This window comes from Salvelinus fontinalis, chromosome 2 (assembly GCF_029448725.1).
Source record: "Salvelinus fontinalis isolate EN_2023a chromosome 2, ASM2944872v1, whole genome shotgun sequence".
NCBI lineage: Eukaryota > Metazoa > Chordata > Actinopteri > Salmoniformes > Salmonidae > Salvelinus > Salvelinus fontinalis.
In genome coordinates this window covers 88,023,941-88,042,551 of record NC_074666.1, presented here as the reverse complement: position 1 = coordinate 88,042,551, position 18,611 = coordinate 88,023,941, and the positions used below count along the sequence as shown (strand labels likewise).

Genomic DNA, 18,611 nt, shown 5'->3' with positions numbered 1-18,611 from the left:
ACAGCCGCCGGAACGCAAAGAGTTTGCGGCATCTCGTGGACATGAGGCGTTAGTTGTACAGCAGGTCACCATAACAAATACATTTATAAAGCCAGCTATGTCTATCTCTGATAAGTAATAAAAAACATCAACCATTATCACTAGCAATCCGATTGCATTTGTATCGTTACTCGATTTCCCTTGAAAAATCATGTACATTGTGGTGAACGTAGTTTCGTAGTAGGCAAATCAATGGGGGTGTCAACAATGTACAATGTTTCATAGAGAGGTGAAGACATACTATGAAACAAACAGCCAATGCTATGGATGTATCATTTAATTTAACTATCAATGTAAAAGTTGTTCAAACCCTTAACCGATACATTTATTAATGAAATGTGATCCCATATTCTCCATGCGTTTCACCTATACATCAACGTAATGGTAAAGCCCAAAATGTCCGGGTTTCCGCGCGAAAAGACGGCCCGCGCGCCTGAACTGCATATAGCTAGCCGCATTGTTGTTCAGAGAGCTCTGGTTTTAGCACATTGTTTTAACGATTCTTTGTTGTCTTTTCTTATTTTGTTTTTTTTGTTTTATATAAACGAATTTTATATTTTAGTGTATCACGCTCACACTTGAAATGCTAGCCAATACTTCCTTGTCTCTGCCGGTGGATGTCAGGAGAAGGTAACGTTACAAGCTAGCGCAAATGTAATGTTGCAGTGCTGTCATGTTCGGCTAGCTAGCTTACAGCACACTGCATTCAGTTCACCCTTTGTCCTGTCAAATAAGCACACATGCATGGCATGTGGTATTCTTATTCTCACCGCATCACACGATCCACCATTCCATGCACAATACGGCGAATTAATTTTGCCACGCTGAAACTGCTCAGCTAACTAGCATCTTCCACACAGTTTACCTATGCCATGTCTAGCTATTTAACTGTACCAAATATGCTTTGGAATAGATTTGGCGCCAAATAATACATTTTGGCTCATGCCAGCTGTTGCCTCACTTCAATATTGGATACATGCATGTTTTTATTTCCTAGTTGGCTAACTAATGTTGACGTTCGCGTTATCGCTCTAACTGTTAGCTTGCTAGCTATCATCGACTATTTGTGAAATGTTATCAACTCAAAACGGCTAGTTATCTACGTTGTCTGTTTACAACATGATAACATTACTCTAGTTGGCTTATTTTATTCGATGCTTGGTACAGTAGCTAGGATAGGAATTCAAAACCAAGTCAGGTTCACAATCAAGTGTCCAGCTAATTAGCTAGATATCGTTAACATTTAGCGTTAGCGACCTGCCAGCCAGTTGTGCCATGTTGATATGTTGGATTTGACTATGTTCGTGTTTAGGTCATTGTAGCAAGTGGGTAACACTTTTTGTTTTTGTTTACAGACTGGAGGTGTTGGAAAAAGATGAAGATGGGATCTCAGATGAGGTGAGTGACCTGAACTACCAAGTTGGACATTTGGTTTCGGTTGCTAAAGACTTATTTACGTTTTCTATGTTATTTCATCGTTGATTAATGTCCATAAAGCCGATCATGACCATCCCTTTGTGAAGTTGTATTAGTCGTATGTACAAGATACACATGGTATACATCGTCCAACGAAATGCTTACTTGCATGTCACTTGGCAATACGAAATAATACAAGAGAAGTAAATGGCTCAGAATAAACATTTTAGAATAAGTATAATACAAGAATTCACAATCTGTAGTTTAATATTTACACTTGTTTTGGGGGTTGCAAGGCAAGTGTTTACATTGTGCATTATTTTGTGTGTGGCATGCAATCATGTGGATTATTATTTATTTTTTTACCTTTATTTAACCAGGTAGGCTAGTTGAGGACAAGTTCTCATTTGCAACTGCGACCTGGCCAAGATAAAGCAAAGCAGTTCGACATACCACAACAGAGTTTACACATGGAATAAACAAACGTACAGTAGAAAGTCTAGGAGGTAGGATAAGGTAATAAATAGGCCGTGGTGACGAAGTAATTACAATGTAGTAATTAAACACTGGAATGGTAACTGTGCATAATAAATATATATATATATATATTATACATGCACAACTGTGCAAGTAGAGATACTGGGGTGCAAAGGAGCAAGATAAATATGAGTGCTAATGTGTGAGGAGAGTTGCATAGTGTTCAACAGTCTGATGGCTTGTAGCTACAAGCCATCTCTGAGCCTGTTGGTATCAGACCTCATGCTCCAATAGTCTTCCTCACAGTAAGCGAGTGAACCGCTTGTGGCTAAGCACTTAAAATAACTTAGATGGGTAGCACCTTCCAAAGCAGGTCTTAAACGAGTTTATTTAACTCATAGGACCTTGTCAAAGAAAAGGTGAAGTTGGTGCAGGACTTCCTGCATGCGGATGCCCAGGACCAGCTCGGCAGCCTGAAAGCCAAGATGAAGAGTTCAGAGATCTCAATGGTGAGTTGTGGCTGCATCCTGTCAATCTAACGAATCCACTCACTCTGGCCCATCACTCACTCCATAGAAATAGTATCTTTGGGTTTGTCCAAAATGGCACCTTATTTCCTATATAGTGCTGTGCTTTTAACCAGGGCCTGCATGTTCCCCTCAGGATGGCTACCTCTCTAAGGTCAAGGCCCTATTGGGACGTGAGCTGTGTGTGGAGAATGGCTCACGCGGGGATGTTGTGGAGCAGAACTGCAAGAATGGCAAAACAAATGGCTCTGCAGCAAATGGTGACTCTCACAAGGAAGAGGATGAAGATGGAATCATGGACACCAAAGAGGCTGATGCCATGAAATCTCCTTCTGCCCCCAAAGGCAAGGGAGGACGGAAGAGCAAGTCAGACTCTGAGCCCAAGAGTGAGTAGGAGTGGCTGGGAACATCAATTTCTAATCTATACAGTATCCCTTACTTTTCTGGGATGTCTCATGCTCTGAAAGATTGGTTCTGATGTCCATCTAATTGTTTGACCAAGCAACTTGTAAAACACCGAACACATTTTAGAGAGAACTGTACATTTTGGGAAATGACTAAGTGTTGAGGCACATGGATGCATGTGCAATGGATTCCAAATCCTTAAATAATAAAACATTGTTTCTTTACTTTTGTCCAGAATCTCCTGGTTCCAGGGTCACAAGAAACTCTGTCTCCGGGAAACAACCGACCATCTTATCAATGTTCTCCAAAGTGTGAGTAGGATCTCATCTGTTTCCCTTAACCTTTCAAGCTCTTATGCATTCTGCTCATGAGTAAACTTTCCTCTTGCTCCCTTGCAGTCAGAAGCGCAAGTCTGATGAGGTGAATGGAGAGGTTACAAATGGAAAAGTGGAAGAGAAGGAGAAAGTAGAGCGGGACACGGAGGAAGAGGTGAGGTGATCTTATTGTCTGGCACCTGCCACTCAGACCATGTGATTTACTCTTATTAATCAATGCACCTCTTAATCAGTCCTTTCTGTTGTAGACACAGGAAGAGAAGCGTTTTAAAGTGGAGCCAGACAATAAGTAAGACCTTCGACCTTTTAACCCCTCCCTTCAATTGGCCACACCTTCCTCCAATTTGCATTGACTGTCTCCATCCTCTCTTCTCAGGCCAGTTGCAGAGGACGCCACTAGTGAGAAAATGAAGCCAGTGGCTGCAGCTAAGGTGAGGCCTATTCCTGCACTAACGCTGTTATATAATTTTGGTGCAGAGTTGCCATGTCAGTGTCACTGATGCTCATCTCCTGTTTCAGACTCCACCCCCTAAATGTCCAGACTGCAGGCAGTATCTTGATGACTCGGACCTCAAGTTATTTCAGGGAGATCCTGATAATGCGGTGAGAAACTCAAGAGTAATACTACAGAAAATGTGATAAGGTGCTATTTTAACGTGTCATTGGGGCCAGCTGGATATTTGTTGAATGATGACTTGCACTAAATAGGATTTTATAGAGTAAAACAATATGGATCTATTCTAGTTGTCATTCTGGTAGCACAATCAATGAAACAATTACTTTTCTTGCTTATGTTTGTATACTTACAGCTGGATGAGCCAGAAATGTTAACAGACGAGCGCCTTTCTCTGTTTGACTCAAACGAAGACGGCTTTGAGAACTACGAAGAACTACCCCAGCACAAGATTACCAACTTCTGGTGAGTGGTCCCTTCATGCTGTCCCTTCGAAATGGTATACAGCATCAGCTTTTTAGTGCATGTTTTTTGCAGTCACCTTGGTAAAAGTGAACTGTTCTTTTTTGCAGTGTTTATGACAAGCGTGGCCATCTGTGTCCATTTGACTCTGGGCTCATTGAGAAGAACGTTGAGCTGTACTTCAGCTGTGCAGTCAAGCCCATCTATGATGACAACCCCTGCATGGATGGTATGGCCCTGACCTTTTTCACACTAACTGTTAATATACTTTACATGTTTTCCTCCAACCATTCTAAATCAACTATCTTTACTAAACCATTTTATGTGAGGTATACTTGAGTGGTGTACATCTGGCTAACTACTGTACTGCTATTCTTCTAGGTGGGGTTCCTGCCAAAAAGCTTGGTCCCATCAACGCCTGGTGGATCACTGGTTTTGACGGAGGAGAGAAGGCCTTAATTGGATTCACTACAGGTAATCTCATCAAGAGTTTCCTTTAGGTTTAAGTGGATTGAATGTTAACATTAGCCTAATGCCTATACTCATGGTGTATATAGTGACTCTGACCTATAACTGATGACGTCTTTTATATCTCCAGCCTTTGCTGACTACATCCTGATGGATCCCAGGGAGGAGTACGCTCCCATCTTCGCCGTGATGCAGGAGAAGATCTACATGAGCAAGATGGTGGTGGAGTTCCTGCAGAAGAACCCTGACGTCAGCTATGAGGACCTCCTCAACAAGATCGAGGTGAACTACTAATGTTTGGTGTAGACACTTGACCAGGGTCGTGTTCATTAGTGCCAAATGTTTCAAAGTGATGCAACTAAAGTTTATTAGATAAATGCAGGTCGTTTTTTGTTGTCTAATGAACATGGCCCAAATCTTCACACATGACATCAGCTTTAGCACTGACTTGACACGCCAGCTCTTCTCTTTGCCTCTAAGACCACAGTGCCTCCTGCTGGGCTGAACTTCAACCGCTTCACAGAGGACACGCTGCTGCGCCACGCCCAGTTTGTGGTTGAGCAGGTGGAGAGCTACGACGAGGCTGGGGACTCTGACGAGCAGCCCATCATCGTAACCCCCTGCATGAGGGACCTGATCAAGCTGGCTGGGGTCACCCTGGGAAAGAGGTAATGATAGGACCTGGTATTGTCTGATGTTGCAACAGACTTGCCATTAGAAGCACAACCCCCCCCCCCCCCCCCTGTCCTTCCCCCTGTCCTTCCCCTGTAGTGCTGTCTGCTTCTCACTCGGCTGTGTGGCTGGAAGAGAATATTAACTCTTAGTGTGAAGTTAAAATGGCAGACTTGTCTGTCAGTAGCTGGATTGAGGATGCAATTCAGTCTAATTTGGCTGTGGTTCATTTTATGTTGAAACCGTAAAGCTAAAGGTCCAGCCATCAGAGCTGTGTATGGTCACATGCTGATTTGTGTTGTGGGACAATAAGGAGGTCATGTTTGTCTCCCTGCTGTCTGTTCCCTCTGATCCCTGGTGTTTAACACTCCTCTTGACATTCCCTAATGCAGCATGCTGTTGTACTGGTAGGTATTCTACAGCCCTTCGGTCTGAATATATCCATGGCTTGTTTGGTGTGCATTGCAAAAAAGTGTTGTCATAGAGCAATTTGGTGAACTGTATAGCTCATCCCAATTTGTGCTGTTTGTCATAAAAAAAATCTGCTGCATGCCTACTAAAAGCATGGCTGCTTTGGCTGTCGAGAGCTTGAACACAGCATTACTACATTTGCAATCAATTATTATAATAATATTAGTACATTGGGCCAACACCCAACCACCTGCTTCTTTCCCTTCGTAGGAGAGCTGCTAGAAGACAGGCCATCCGCCATCCCACCAAGATTGAGAAGGACAGCAAAGCAGGGCCCACTAGAGCGACTACCACCAAGCTGGTCTACAAGATCTTTGACACTTTCTTCTCTGACCAGATTGATCAGAATGAGAAGGATGGCGGAATCAAACGCCAGCGCTGTGGTGTCTGTGAGGTAACTTACTAAGTGCCAATCTGAGTTTGGAGGAGCCTTATTTAATTGCACTTTGAATAAGTACAAACCTTCTGCCAAGCGAACTAGCTAAACCCTTATGCAACTAATTGGAACAGTCTTCCGTTCATAATTGAAGCATGTAGCACTCTGGGATTAAAAATATAGGACAAAACACACATCACGACCTGAGACAACACTACATAAAGAGACTTAACATCCGGTGAAATTGCAGAGCGCAAAATTCAAACTACAGAATTATAAATATTTAACTTTCATAAAATCACAAGTGTAATACATCAAAATAAAGCTTTACTTCTTCTTGTTAATCCAGCCGTTGTGTCAGATTTCAAAAAGGCTTTACGGCGAAAGCACACCATGCGATTATCTGAGGACAGCTCCCCGCATGCAAAAGCATGAAAAATATATTTCAACCAGGCAGGTGCGCCACGCCACGAAAGTCAGAAATAGCGATATAATAAATGCCTTAACTTGGATCTTCTGTTGGCACTCCAAGGTCCCAGATACATCACAAATGGTCCTTTTGTTCGATAATGTCTTTCTTTACATCCATAAAAACTCATTTTAGCTGGCGCGCTTCAGTCAATAATCTACCCAGTTTCCCTCCAAAATGCATACAAAATGAATCCCAAACGTTACTAAAACTTTTCCAAACAAGTCAAACAACGTTTATAGTCAAACCTTAGGTACCCTAATACGTAAATAAACTATACAATTTAAGACAGAATCGTTATTGTCTTTACCAGAGAAAAATACCAAAGAACGCGCTCTCTTCCACGTGCTTGGAAACACTACAGCCAAAATGGGAGCCACCTACAATTTCTGGCTCATTTTTCCAAAAACCAACATGAAACTTTCTAAAGACTGACATCTAGTGGAAGCCCTAGGAACTGCAATCTGGGAGGATTTTGCCTTATAATAAAAGTGACAGCGGTTTTATGGCTGCAGTCCCGGTAACGGGACCGATATGACAACAGCCAGTCCAAGTGCAGGGCGCCAAATTCAAAAACCAGAAATCTCATAATTAAAATTCCTCAGACATTCATGTGTCTTATATCATTTTAAAGGAAATCTTGTTGTTAATCCCACCAAAGTGTCCGATTTCAAATAGGCTTTTCAGCGAAAGCACCACAAACGATTATGTTAGGTCACCACCAACTCACAGAAAAATTCAGCCATTTTTCCAGCCGAGAGGAGCCACAAATAGCACAAATAGAGGTAAAATTAATCACTAACCTTTATCAGATGACACTCATAGGACTTCATGTTACACAATACATGCATGTTTTGTTTGATAAAGTTCTCTGGGTTTCGCCTGCCATATCAGTTCTGTTATACTCAGACATTATTTTAACAGTTTTAGAAACTTTAGAGTTTTCTATCCAAATCTACCAATTATATGCATATCCTAGCTTCTGGGCCTGAGTAACAGGCAGTTTACTTTGGGCACGCTTTCGTCCGGACGTGAAAATATTGCCCCCACCCAAGAGAGGCTAAGACAATACAGCATGACAGCAACACATGGTACAAACATTGGGAACGGGTGTTGTATGTGGAGGACGAGGGCTGCAGTAGATGTCTCAGATAGGGGGGAGTGAGGCCTAAGGTTTTATAAATAAGTATTCTTGCGATGGGTATACAGAGATGACCAGTTTAGAGTATAGAGTGCAGTGATGTGTCCTATAAGGAGGATTGGTAGCAAATCTGATGGTAGAATGGTACAGAACATCTAGCCGCTCAAGAGCACCCTTACCTGCCGCTCTCTAAATTACATCTCTATATTCTAGCATGGGTAGGATGGTTGTCTGGGTTAGTTTGGTAGCTGGGGTGAAAGAGGAGCGACTATGATAGAGGAAACCAAGTCTAGATGTAACTTTAGGCTGCAGCTTTGGTATGAAATGCCCTAGTTTAAAACACATGTTCTCATTCTGTCTCCAGGTTTGCCTAGTTCCAGACTGTGGCAAGTGTTCAGCCTGCAAGGACATGATCAAGTTCGGGGGTAGTGGTCGCAGCAAGCAGGCTTGCCAGAAGAGGAGGTAAGTTAGCTGGTCTTTAGTGCCCCTCTCCTCCTTAGCTGCCGAGATAAATGGTTCCTGCCATGGCTGTAACTGAACACTCATACCATTTTGTTCCAGGACACTTCCTTCCTATGAGCTCATTCTGGAAAAATGCTAAACAGTTCTGAGACTCTTAAAACTAACTCCAGACTCTCTTAAAAAAAAAATAACTGTCACTAAGTGTGAACTGGGCCATGGGGTGGAACTGGAAATGGGGCAATGCTAGCCAGCTAATGAACATCTTCACAGCCCTTTATTTCAAATTGGGTGCTTATGTTGTAGGTATGGTGGCTTGAACTCATTGGCTAACTTATCAATGTAATTTCCCCACCAGATGCCCCAACCTGGCAGTAAAGGAGGCTGAGGATGATGAGAACATAGAGGAGGAAGAGTTGTTGCCTGTAAAGCCCCCTTCAAAGAAGGTGTCCAAGGCCAAGACTAAGAAGCAGAGCAATGGCAAGCTGACCTGGGTTGGAGACTCTATCAAAGTATGTACTCCTTAGTGTTGAAGTTCTTAAACAACTTCTTATGGCTGCAGTCCCAGTAACGGGACCGATATGACAACAGCCAGTCCAAGTGCAGGGCGCCAAATTCAAAACAGAAATCTCATAATTAAAATTCCTCAGACATTCATGTGTCTTATATCATTTTAAAGGAAATCTTGTTAATCCCACCAAAGTGTCCGATTTCAAATAGGCTTTTCAGCGAAGGCACTACAAACTATTATGTTAGGTCACCACAATAATCACAGCCATTTTTTCCAGCTAAAGATAGCTTCACAAAAACCAGAATAGAGATAAAATGAATCACTAACCTTTGATTATTTTCATCAGATGACACTCATAGGACTTCATGTTACACAATACATGCATGTTTTGTTTGATTAAATTCATATAAAAAAATCTGAGTTTACATTGAGGCGACAAGATTCACTAAATGCGAAAACATCAAGTGACTTTGCATAGCCCATCGTTTCAACAGAAATACTCATCATAAATATAGATATACCTCTCCTTAATGCAAACGCTATGTCAGATTTCAAAAAACCTTTACAGAAAAAGAAATGCACGCTATAATCTGAGACGGCGCTCAAAAATAGCATACCACAGCTGCAAAGATGGCGTCACCATAAATACATGATAAATATTCCATTACCTTTGATCTACATCAGAAAGCACACCAGGAATCCCAGGTCCACAATAAATGTTTGTTTTGTTTGAAAAAATCCGTTATTTATGTCCAAATACCTTCTTTTGTTAGCGAGTCTAGTTTACATATCCAAACGCTAATTCTGGTCAGCGTTATATCGGACAAACTTCAAAATGTGATATTACCGGTCGAAGAAACATTTCAAACAAAGTACTGAATCAATCATTAGGATGTTTTTAACATATAGCTTCAATAAAGTTCCAACCGGATTATTCGTACTTGTCTGCTTGAGCAATGGAACGTAGGTGACTTCCATGGGGGAAAAGCATGATCAGGAAATGGCTGCTTGATGGACACCTGACTGATTCTGCTCTCATTCTCTCCCACAACATCGAAGTCTCATTGAAATTTCTATTGATGGTTGACATCTAGTGGAACCCCTAGGCAGTGCAACATCATTAATAGCTCAAGTGGATTTCTTTAGGGACTCTGGTGAATACACACAGGCTCAGATTTCTGACTTCCTGTTTTGATTTCAACTCAGGATTTTGCCTGCCAAAATGAGTTCTGTTAATCTCACAGACATAATTCAAACAGTTTTAGAAACTTTAATGTTTTCTATCCAATAATAATAATAATAATAATATGCAAATATTAGGAACTATGACTGAGGAGCAGGCCGTTTGATATGGGCACCTTTCATCCAAGCTACTCAATACTTCCCCTTCAGCCATAAGAAGTTGACCTCAAACTGATCAAAATATCCCTTAGTACACCAGACTTGTAATATCAAAAATGTGTATGTAATTTCACTGACTTGCTGCAATGCAAACAGCTCTTGGGATAAAGGTTCTCTCCTCTCCCTCCTGTGTTCAGACTGTGGGGAAGAAGCAGTACTACATGAAGGTGTGTATGGACAATGAGGTGCTGGAGGTGGGAGACTGTGTTTCTGTCAGCTCAGATGACCCATCAATTCTGCTCTACCTGGCCAGGTAGGTCCTATAACAGTTTAAGAATCTTGACTTAGCTTTTTCTATTGGTTTCTGTATGGGTTAGGTGTTGACTGTCTTGGGTCTCCAGGATCACATCCCTGTGGGAGGATAACAATGGGAAGTGGTTCCATGCCCACTGGTTCTGCCGCGGTACAGATACTGTACTGGGGGAGTCCTCTGACCCTCTGGAGCTGTTCCTGGTCGAGGACTGTGAAGACATGCAGCTGAGCTACGTAGAGGGCAAGGTCAACGTCATGTACAAGGCCCCCTCAGACAGCTGGTTCATGGAGGTAAGAATTCATTGGCTTTATCGCTCTTTAAGCGGAGTCACTAGCCTGGTCCCAGATCTGTGCGCGCTGTCTTTCCAACTCCTACAGTCATTGCCATGCCAATTTGTCTATACAGCTACTACTCAATGCACCTCATCACTGATGTATTTTGTACCACTGTGTTTTCAGGGTGGCATGGTAGAGGACATCAAGGTGATTGACGATGACAATGGGAAGAATTTCTTTTACCAGCTGTGGTATGAAGGAGACTGTGCCCGCTTTGAGACCCCGCCCACCTTCACACCCCAAGAGGACTGCAAGTACAGGTGAGCCATAATTGACCTTTGACAGCCCTATCAGTGCTTTAAGTACTTACATTTGGAGCTCTGAAAATCTAGTACTGGAATACCATAAAGCTGACATTTCCTCCGTGTGGTTCTTGAAAAGTCATTTTGAAATTTGTTGTAGCCAAGGTTTTTTAATCTCTTCTGCTCCAATGATTTCATTTCTGATCAGTTTGTGATGTAGACTTTCATTTCTTTCCTACAGTTTCAATTGACTGGTGTTGCGGTAAAACCATGTACGGTTATTATGACATCAAATGTTGTCTTGAACTTGGCTTGCCATACAAAGGGACATTTTGGGTGTTTTTTATGTTTGAGAAACATGATACAAAACCCTACATCTGAAATGGCAAAATGTTGAATTCCAATGCATAGTACCTTTGGAAAGGCTTGTCAAGTGGTAATGCTGTTTTTCTTCTATACTGCAATTCAATACAAATTGAGGTCTTCAAATTACAATTCAGTGCTTGAAAGTCGTTGAATTTTACTTAGCAATGTCTATGAACCTTTTAAGTGTGATATTTTAATAGGAGGATTAGTAAGTTGGTCTTGGGTTACTGTGTCCCCTGTATTTCAGCTTCTGTGCCAGCTGTAATAGGGCAGAGGAGAGGGAAGAGCAGGAGACTCCTCGGGTGTTTGAACCCATAAAGGACGAGGACCACGACTCCAAGGCCTTATATGCTCTGGCCTGCCTGAAGGGAGAGCAGTTCAGGGTGGGAGACAGCTGCTACCTGCCCCCCGACGCATACAACTTCAGGTGAGTGGAACATCCAGGAATACTGATGCTTATACACGGCATCGTTGAAGACTTGTTTCTGATTGGTAAGCTAGGTTTGGTTTGCTGAACTAGCAAGTCTGTTTTGGTCACCAAGGCAACTAATGTAGTGATCTTGTAAACTTGCTATCTACTTCAGTGAATGTTGAAAATATTTCTAGTGGTAAATGTGTTCAATTATAGCCTTGGTATAAAAGGCATAATCAACTCTGGACTCTAAGCATTCTCTGGATAATAATGCAACTCCATGGCATTTTAGTTCAGCTCCGCTAGCACATCGTGGAAAGCCCCTCGTTGATTCTCTTGCATCAGTGGTATTCAAAGTTGGTGTCGTGGGGTAATTGCGGTGGGGTCGCAACAACACAAATTAAGAGTACATGTTATTGTATGGGACAGTAGACAAATGTTTTTGGGAAAGATCTGTTAAGGGATAAATCTAATGAATTGAAGATCATTTGATGTAAATCTAATTGTATTGATTTGGAGGGGTGGGTCCCAAGAAATTCTGGTGCAAAAACGGGGTCCCTGCTGAAAGTTTCAATACCACTGCCTTACATAGGCATGGTCTCCATTGGGGACAACTAGGCAAATCCTAGTGTTGGCAAATTCAACATCAGCTTTTTCAAATATTTTTTTATCTCCCCTTATATTATTTTATTTTGTGCTCAGTGTGAAGGCAGCCAGTCCAGTGAAGCGTCCACACAGGAAGGAGGATGTGGATGAGGAGTTGTACCCAGAGTACTACAGGAAGCATTCAGACTACATCAAGGGCTCCAACCTGGATGCCCCTGAGCCCTTCAGAGTGGGACGCATCAAGGAGATCTTCTGCCACAGACGCAGCAACGGGAAAGCTGACGTGTCTGAAGTCAAACTGCGCTTGTACAAGTTCTACAGGTGAGCACCCAAGTCAAATGTCATGGTAGAACTGCAAAGGACCCCTTGGATCCATGCCAAATTTAGTAACTTTTGTACAATGAGAATTTTGGCCTGAAATGCATCTCTTCCCTGTAAGGGATGTGAACTGGTGCCAATATCTGCATGTCTGTATTCTGTGGTTTTACTGTACTCTTAATGTTCACCCTCTGTCAGGCCTGAGAACACTCACAAGGGGGCGAAGGCAGGTTACCACACAGACATCAACCAGCTGTACTGGAGTGACGAGGAAGTGACAGTCAACATGTCAGAGGTGCTGGGCCGGTGTCGTGTGGAGTACGGAGAGGACCTGAATGAGACCGTTCAGGACTTCTCCTCGGGTGGACCTGACCGATTCTACTTCCTTGAGGTGAGGCAACTTTAACTTCCCATATTATTATTATTATTGCATGCTAAGTAGCTGAGATGCTCATTCGAGGAAGTTTGCTCAAGATGGTAATATCGGTCGCCTTCTAACCCAAAGGCTTATAATGCCAAGTCCAAGAGCTTTGAGGACCCACCCAACCATGCCCGCTCTGCTGTGAACAAGGGCAAGGGGAAAGGGAAGGGCAAAGGTAACTACTCTCCTCTGTGGTACTTATTGCCAGTCACATAGTTCTCTCCTTTTGAAATGTCCTCTTGCCTATTAGAGGTTTAGGCTTGTCATGAGGCTTCTCCGACTACTGTTATAACTGTGGCTCCAAACCCCCTGCCCTCCAGGTAAAGGCAAAGGGATGTCGTCTTCTGCTCAGGAGCCTCCAGACCAGGAGCCTCAGGACCCCAAGGTGCCCAAGCTGCGTACCTTGGACGTGTTCTCTGGCTGTGGTGGGCTCTCTGAAGGCTTCCACCAAGCTGGTTAGTAGTTTCTTCACTTCAACAGCTTGGGAAATGTCTAAGTTGTGGGTGACCACAAGGGAACTTTTTTAATATACAGGTAGAATCTCTTACAAAAGTGAAGTTAAGTGTTTGTCAGGCCACATAGTGACTGCAATTTGTTGTTGCTTCTACCTGTCAGGTATCGCTGAGACTCTGTGGGCCATCGAGATGTGGGACCCAGCAGCCCAGGCATTCAGACTGAACAACCCGGGCACCACAGTTTTTACAGAGGACTGCAATGTGCTACTAAAGCTGGTGATGTCTGGAGAGAAGACCAACTCCCTGGGCCAGCGGCTGCCCCAGAAGGGAGACGTGGAGATGCTGTGTGGAGGCCCTCCCTGTCAAGGCTTCAGCGGCATGAACCGCTTCAACTCCAGAACCTACTCCAAATTCAAAAACTCTCTGGTGGTGTCTTATCTCAGGTCAGTTAAAACTTCTTACGGCTGAAGTCCCGTTAACGGGATCGATTTGACAACAGACAGTGAAAGTGCAGGGCGCCAAATTCAAACAGATATCTCATAATTAAAATTCCTCAAACATACAAGTATTATACACCATTTTAAAGATAAACTTGTTGTTAATCCCACCACAGTGTCCGATTTCAAAAAGGCTTTACGACGAAAGCACACCATCTGATTATGTTATTTCAGCGCCTAGTCACAGAAAAACACAGCCATTTCCAGCCAAGAGGAGTCACAAAAAGCAGAAATAGAGAAAATGAATCACTAACCTTTGATTTTCATCAGATGGAACTCATAGGACTTCATGTTACACAATACATGTATGTTTTATTTGATAAAGTTCATATTTATACCCAAAAATATCAGTTTACATTGGCGTGTTATGTTTTGCCTCCAAAACATCCGGTGATTTTGCAGAGCATTATCAATTTACAGGAATACTCATCATAAATGTTGATGAAAATACAAGTGTTATGCATGGAATTAAATATATACTTCTCCTTAATGCAACCGCTGTGTCAGATTTCAGAAAAGCTTTATGGCAAAAGCACACCATGCAATAATCTGAGTACAGCGCCCAGGCACCAAAACAAGCCATACAGATACCCGCCATGTGGAGTTAACAAAAGTCAGAAATAGCATTATAAACATTCACTTTGATGATCTTCATCGGAATGCACTCCCAGGAATCCCAGTTCCACGAATGTTCGATAAAGTCCATTTGTCCAAATACCTCCTTTTCGTCCGCGTTTAGTCCAGTAATCCAAATGCAAAACGCGCGAGCACTAAGTCTAGACAAAGTCAAAAGTTCTATTACAGTTTGTAGAAACGATGTATAGAATCAATCTTTAGCATGTTTTTATCAAATTTTCAATAATGTTTCAACCGGACAATTCCTTTGTCTTTAGAAATGAAAAGGAACAGAGCTCTCTCACGGCCGCGCGCCTGACTTCACTCATGGCATTGTCAGACCCCTTAGTCAAACAGCTCTTATTCGCTACCCCTTCACAGTAGAAGCCTGAAACAAGGCTCTAAAGATGGTTGACATCTAGTGGAAGCCTTAGGAAGTGCAATCGGACCAAAGTTATACTATCTTGGGTAGGCAAAGACTTGAACCTACAAACCTCAGATTTCCAACTTCCTGGTTGGATTTTTTTCTCAGGTTTTTGCATGCTGTATGAGTTCTGTTATACTCACAGACATCATTCAAACAGTTTTAGAAACTTCTGTGTTTTCTATCCAAATCTACTAATATGCATATCTTAACTTCTGGGCCTGAGTAGCAGGCCGTTTACTCTGGGCACGCTTTTCATCCGAAAGTGAAAATAGCGCCCCGAGCCATAAGAAGTTAAACAGATTTTCCCGTTTACATAAAAGTATATGTATGGATATATATATATTATTGATCTGTCCAAGTACAGAAGCTCGTCTAGGTTGTTGCTGTGTAGTTATATTCTTTCCCCCTAACATGTATTCTATTATAGTTACTGCGACTACTACAGACCCAAATTCTTCCTGCTTGAGAACGTGAGGAACTTTGTCTCCTTCAAAAGCTCCATGGTCTTGAAACTGACTTTGCGCTGTCTTGTCCGTATGGGCTATCAGTGCACATTTGGAGTCCTTCAGGTGAGTTATTAGTTAACTTAAGCTGGCATTTTTCTTTCTGATTGACAAATCCAATAGTCTGCAGTATTATGCAATTTTAGTTTAGTTATGGTGCTACATGTTGTGAAAGTCATTCATGGGATCTGCTTAAGCCTGACCTCTGCTGTCCACTCTTCCCAGGCTGGGCAGTACGGCGTGGCTCAGACTCGGCGCAGGGCCATCATCCTGGCGGCCGCGCCTGGGGAGAAGCTTCCTCGCTACCCAGAGCCCCTGCATGTGTTCGCTCCCCGGGCATGCTCTCTCAACGTGGTGGTGGACGACAAGAAATATTTCAGCAACGTCACACGGTAACCAGCCACCAGTCAATGTAAAAGCGTGTGGTTGAATAGCTTGTGATGTGAAGGATAAGGGTTGTCTAGTTTCTGATCGTTCCTTCCTGTTTCAGAGGTAATGGCGGTGTGTACAGGACCATCACAGTCAGGGACACCATGTCTGACCTGCCAGAGATCCGCAACGGAGCGTCTGCTCTGGAGATCTCCTACAACGGAGAGCCCCAGTCCTGGTTCCAGAGGCAGATCAGAGGCACACAGTACCAGCCCATCCTCAAAGACCACATCTGCAAGGTACAGCTGCTGCCTCAGTTACAATCACCTGGTGGCTCAGCAGTAACTTGTTTGAGCAGCCAAAGGTGTGGCTCGGTCTTTGGAGTCTCTTGGATAATTTAGTCAGCTATTACGACTTCAGTGCATCTTAGGGAAAAGCTGTTTTGGTTTTTACAGAAGCAGAGAGTACCACACTTGGAGAGCAGATTTGTTGTGCCTCTAATGCTTGCTACATTGGTTAAATTCATGGTGCGTGGTGACTGTCTACGTGGGTGTATCAAACCGGGAATGGATCATCTCTGAAGTAGACTAGGAGTAAAAATTGTTGCTTCTCAAATGGAATTATGCAATGCCCCATAGATGCAATGAGAACTGTCACGAGGATGGGTGGACAATGGCTTTCCCCGACACAAACTAAGCCACTCTTTGGTTCCCAGGACTTGAGTGCGCTTGTAGCGGCACGTATGAGGCACATCCCCCTGGCGCCTGGCTCTGACTGGAGGGACCTGCCCAACATGGAGGTCCGGCTGAGAGACGGGACCTCATCCAAGAAGCTCCGCTACACCCACCCAGACAAGAAGAATGGCCGCAGCAGCTCTGGAGCACTGAGGGGCGTTTGTACTTGTTCAGGAGGTACTCACTTTTATATGGATATTTAGGCCATACAAATGTTATTAAATGCTTAATGGATATTTTTTTTTTTATATATACAATAGCAACCTAATCAGTTAAGCCTCTTGGCTAAAACAGTGGGTGCTTGGAGTGTTCATGACTCTGACAAATAGTCTTAAGCTGTTCATTTTTATAGCACTTTTTCAGGTCAGATGGCCAATGTAGTTTGGATGGCAAATCCAAGGGGTTGTTGTAATGCTGTCTGTAGACATGTTCTGCTTGCCATCCTGTCCTCTAGGGGTGCCCTGTGACCCTGCTGACAGGCAGTTCAACACTCTGATCCCCTGGTGTTTGCCTCACACGGGGAACCGCCACAACCACTGGGCCGGCCTCTACGGCAGGCTGGAGTGGGACGGCTTCTTCAGCACCACCGTTACCAACCCTGAGCCCATGGGCAAGCAGGTAAAATCTAATACTGTACCAGTTCTAGCAGAAATGATGAATGGCTAGGACCATTTCACCTCAGGACACAGCCATGTAATAACATGTACAGTGGTTGTAAATACTAGTCTACAGAAATGTATTGGGGTCCCGCTCCTGCAGAGCTGTAATGTTGGATGCTTTGGGTACTAAATGTCCTGTCATGTTTCAGGGTCGTGTCCTGCATCCAGAGCAGCACCGAGTGGTCAGTGTGAGGGAGTGTGCTCGCTCTCAGGGCTTCCCTGATACCTACCGCTTCTTCGGAAATGTTCTGGACAAACACAGACAGGTTTTGGACATGGTCTCTCTGTTCTCCATCAGGAATTTAATCCCCTCCCAGAAAATGCCTTTAAAGTGACTGTTTCCCCCCCCAGGTTGGCAATGCTGTTCCTCCACCACTCTCCAGAGCCATTGGACTAGAGGTCAAGAAGTGTGTCCTAGAGCGAATCAAGGAGAATGGCAATACGAAAGAGAATGAGAAAGGTTAGGCCTGCTCAAAGTGCATCCTGTAATAGTTACCACTGCTCATTTGGGCATTTTGATGAATTACTGATAGTGGCTTTAATGTGGGTGGGAAGCATGTCATCAGTATCCATACTATGTCATTTTCCTCCCTCAGAGAACCTCAAGCAGGAGAAGATGGTGTCTGACTAGTGCCTGGCCCCATCTCAATCCCCTTTCCACTGAGAATCATCAAATTCCCTGGAGATCCTGAAGCCCACTAAGCCACAGGAGATCCTCATATTTTTTAAATGAGCTGGCCAGTGCAGTACCATTCCATGTTTATGATTGTCTAAATGTGATTTTAACCGTGTATTTGCAAATATCTGCTTGGAAAGTGAATCGTATGTAGTTTTTATATGTTGTAATATTTCAAATAAAGCTCTTAAATGGCAGTTCCTCCTCCTTGTAACCTTCTTGGCCTTCAGTACATCAATGTCTTATTTTTAACGGCAGCGATTAGTGCATACCCAAAGTGGCATGTAGTAACTGATGGCACATGAGCAATTAACTAGTGACCTACAGTATCTGATAACATTCAATGGGTAAAAATGAGGTTCCCATGTAGAACAGTCAAATGTTGTCCCCTCCTTGGCAGTGAGCAGACTGCCAACTCTAAATGCCCTTATTTGTTCATGACTAGGGGAAATAATGGAAAACATGCTGTTAGTTACCTTGAAGTATGAGCTCAGGGATAGACTATTTACCGGTTGGGAGGTGCATTGACGTGGTCCCCCCCACGCTCATATTTACAATGTTATGAAGGCAGCAATTACCTCTAGCCTGATCTGCCCCCACCCCCCAAATGGAAGTCATTCTAAGTTTATATTCTGTAGAA

General features: G+C 43.2%; 1 protein-coding gene across 2 annotated transcripts; it reads left to right on the top strand.

The window, feature by feature from the left end:
* Nucleotides 1-430: 430 nt before the first annotated feature.
* On the top strand, nt 431-18,168 carry dnmt1 (DNA (cytosine-5-)-methyltransferase 1). 2 transcript variants are annotated; one of them, XM_055893446.1, is made up of 35 exons: nt 431-669; nt 1,395-1,437; nt 2,334-2,441; nt 2,596-2,845; nt 3,100-3,175; nt 3,263-3,353; nt 3,448-3,488; nt 3,576-3,630; nt 3,719-3,802; nt 4,009-4,118; nt 4,226-4,344; nt 4,497-4,589; nt 4,714-4,865; nt 5,064-5,251; nt 5,648-5,662; nt 5,937-6,120; nt 8,077-8,174; nt 8,530-8,683; nt 10,221-10,336; nt 10,425-10,626; nt 10,795-10,931; nt 11,527-11,706; nt 12,394-12,618; nt 12,814-13,006; nt 13,121-13,211; nt 13,357-13,491; nt 13,652-13,934; nt 15,458-15,599; nt 15,759-15,925; nt 16,024-16,201; nt 16,618-16,813; nt 17,091-17,254; nt 17,445-17,561; nt 17,647-17,755; nt 17,892-18,168. In XM_055893446.1, the coding sequence occupies exons 1-35, from the start codon at nt 623-625 to the stop codon at nt 17,924-17,926; spliced, it is 4,578 nt and encodes a 1,525-aa protein (XP_055749421.1). In that variant the 5' UTR covers nt 431-622; the 3' UTR covers nt 17,927-18,168. The 2 variants fall into 2 exon arrangements, with proteins under 2 accessions (XP_055749421.1, XP_055749428.1); XM_055893453.1 differs by lacking the exon at nt 5,648-5,662.
* Nucleotides 18,169-18,611: the final 443 nt, after the last annotated feature.

Excerpts from the sequence above, each read along its gene's own strand:
- dnmt1 (XM_055893446.1), top strand. The coding sequence starts at position 623 with ATGCTAGCCAATACTTCCTTGTCTCTGCCGGTGGATGTCAGGAGAAG. Across the intron at positions 1,438-2,333 it reads AAGATGGGATCTCAGATGAG|GACCTTGTCAAAGAAAAGGT; the intron begins GTGAGTGACCTG and ends TTTAACTCATAG. Across the intron at positions 13,935-15,457 it reads CTGGTGGTGTCTTATCTCAG|TTACTGCGACTACTACAGAC; the intron begins GTCAGTTAAAAC and ends ATTCTATTATAG.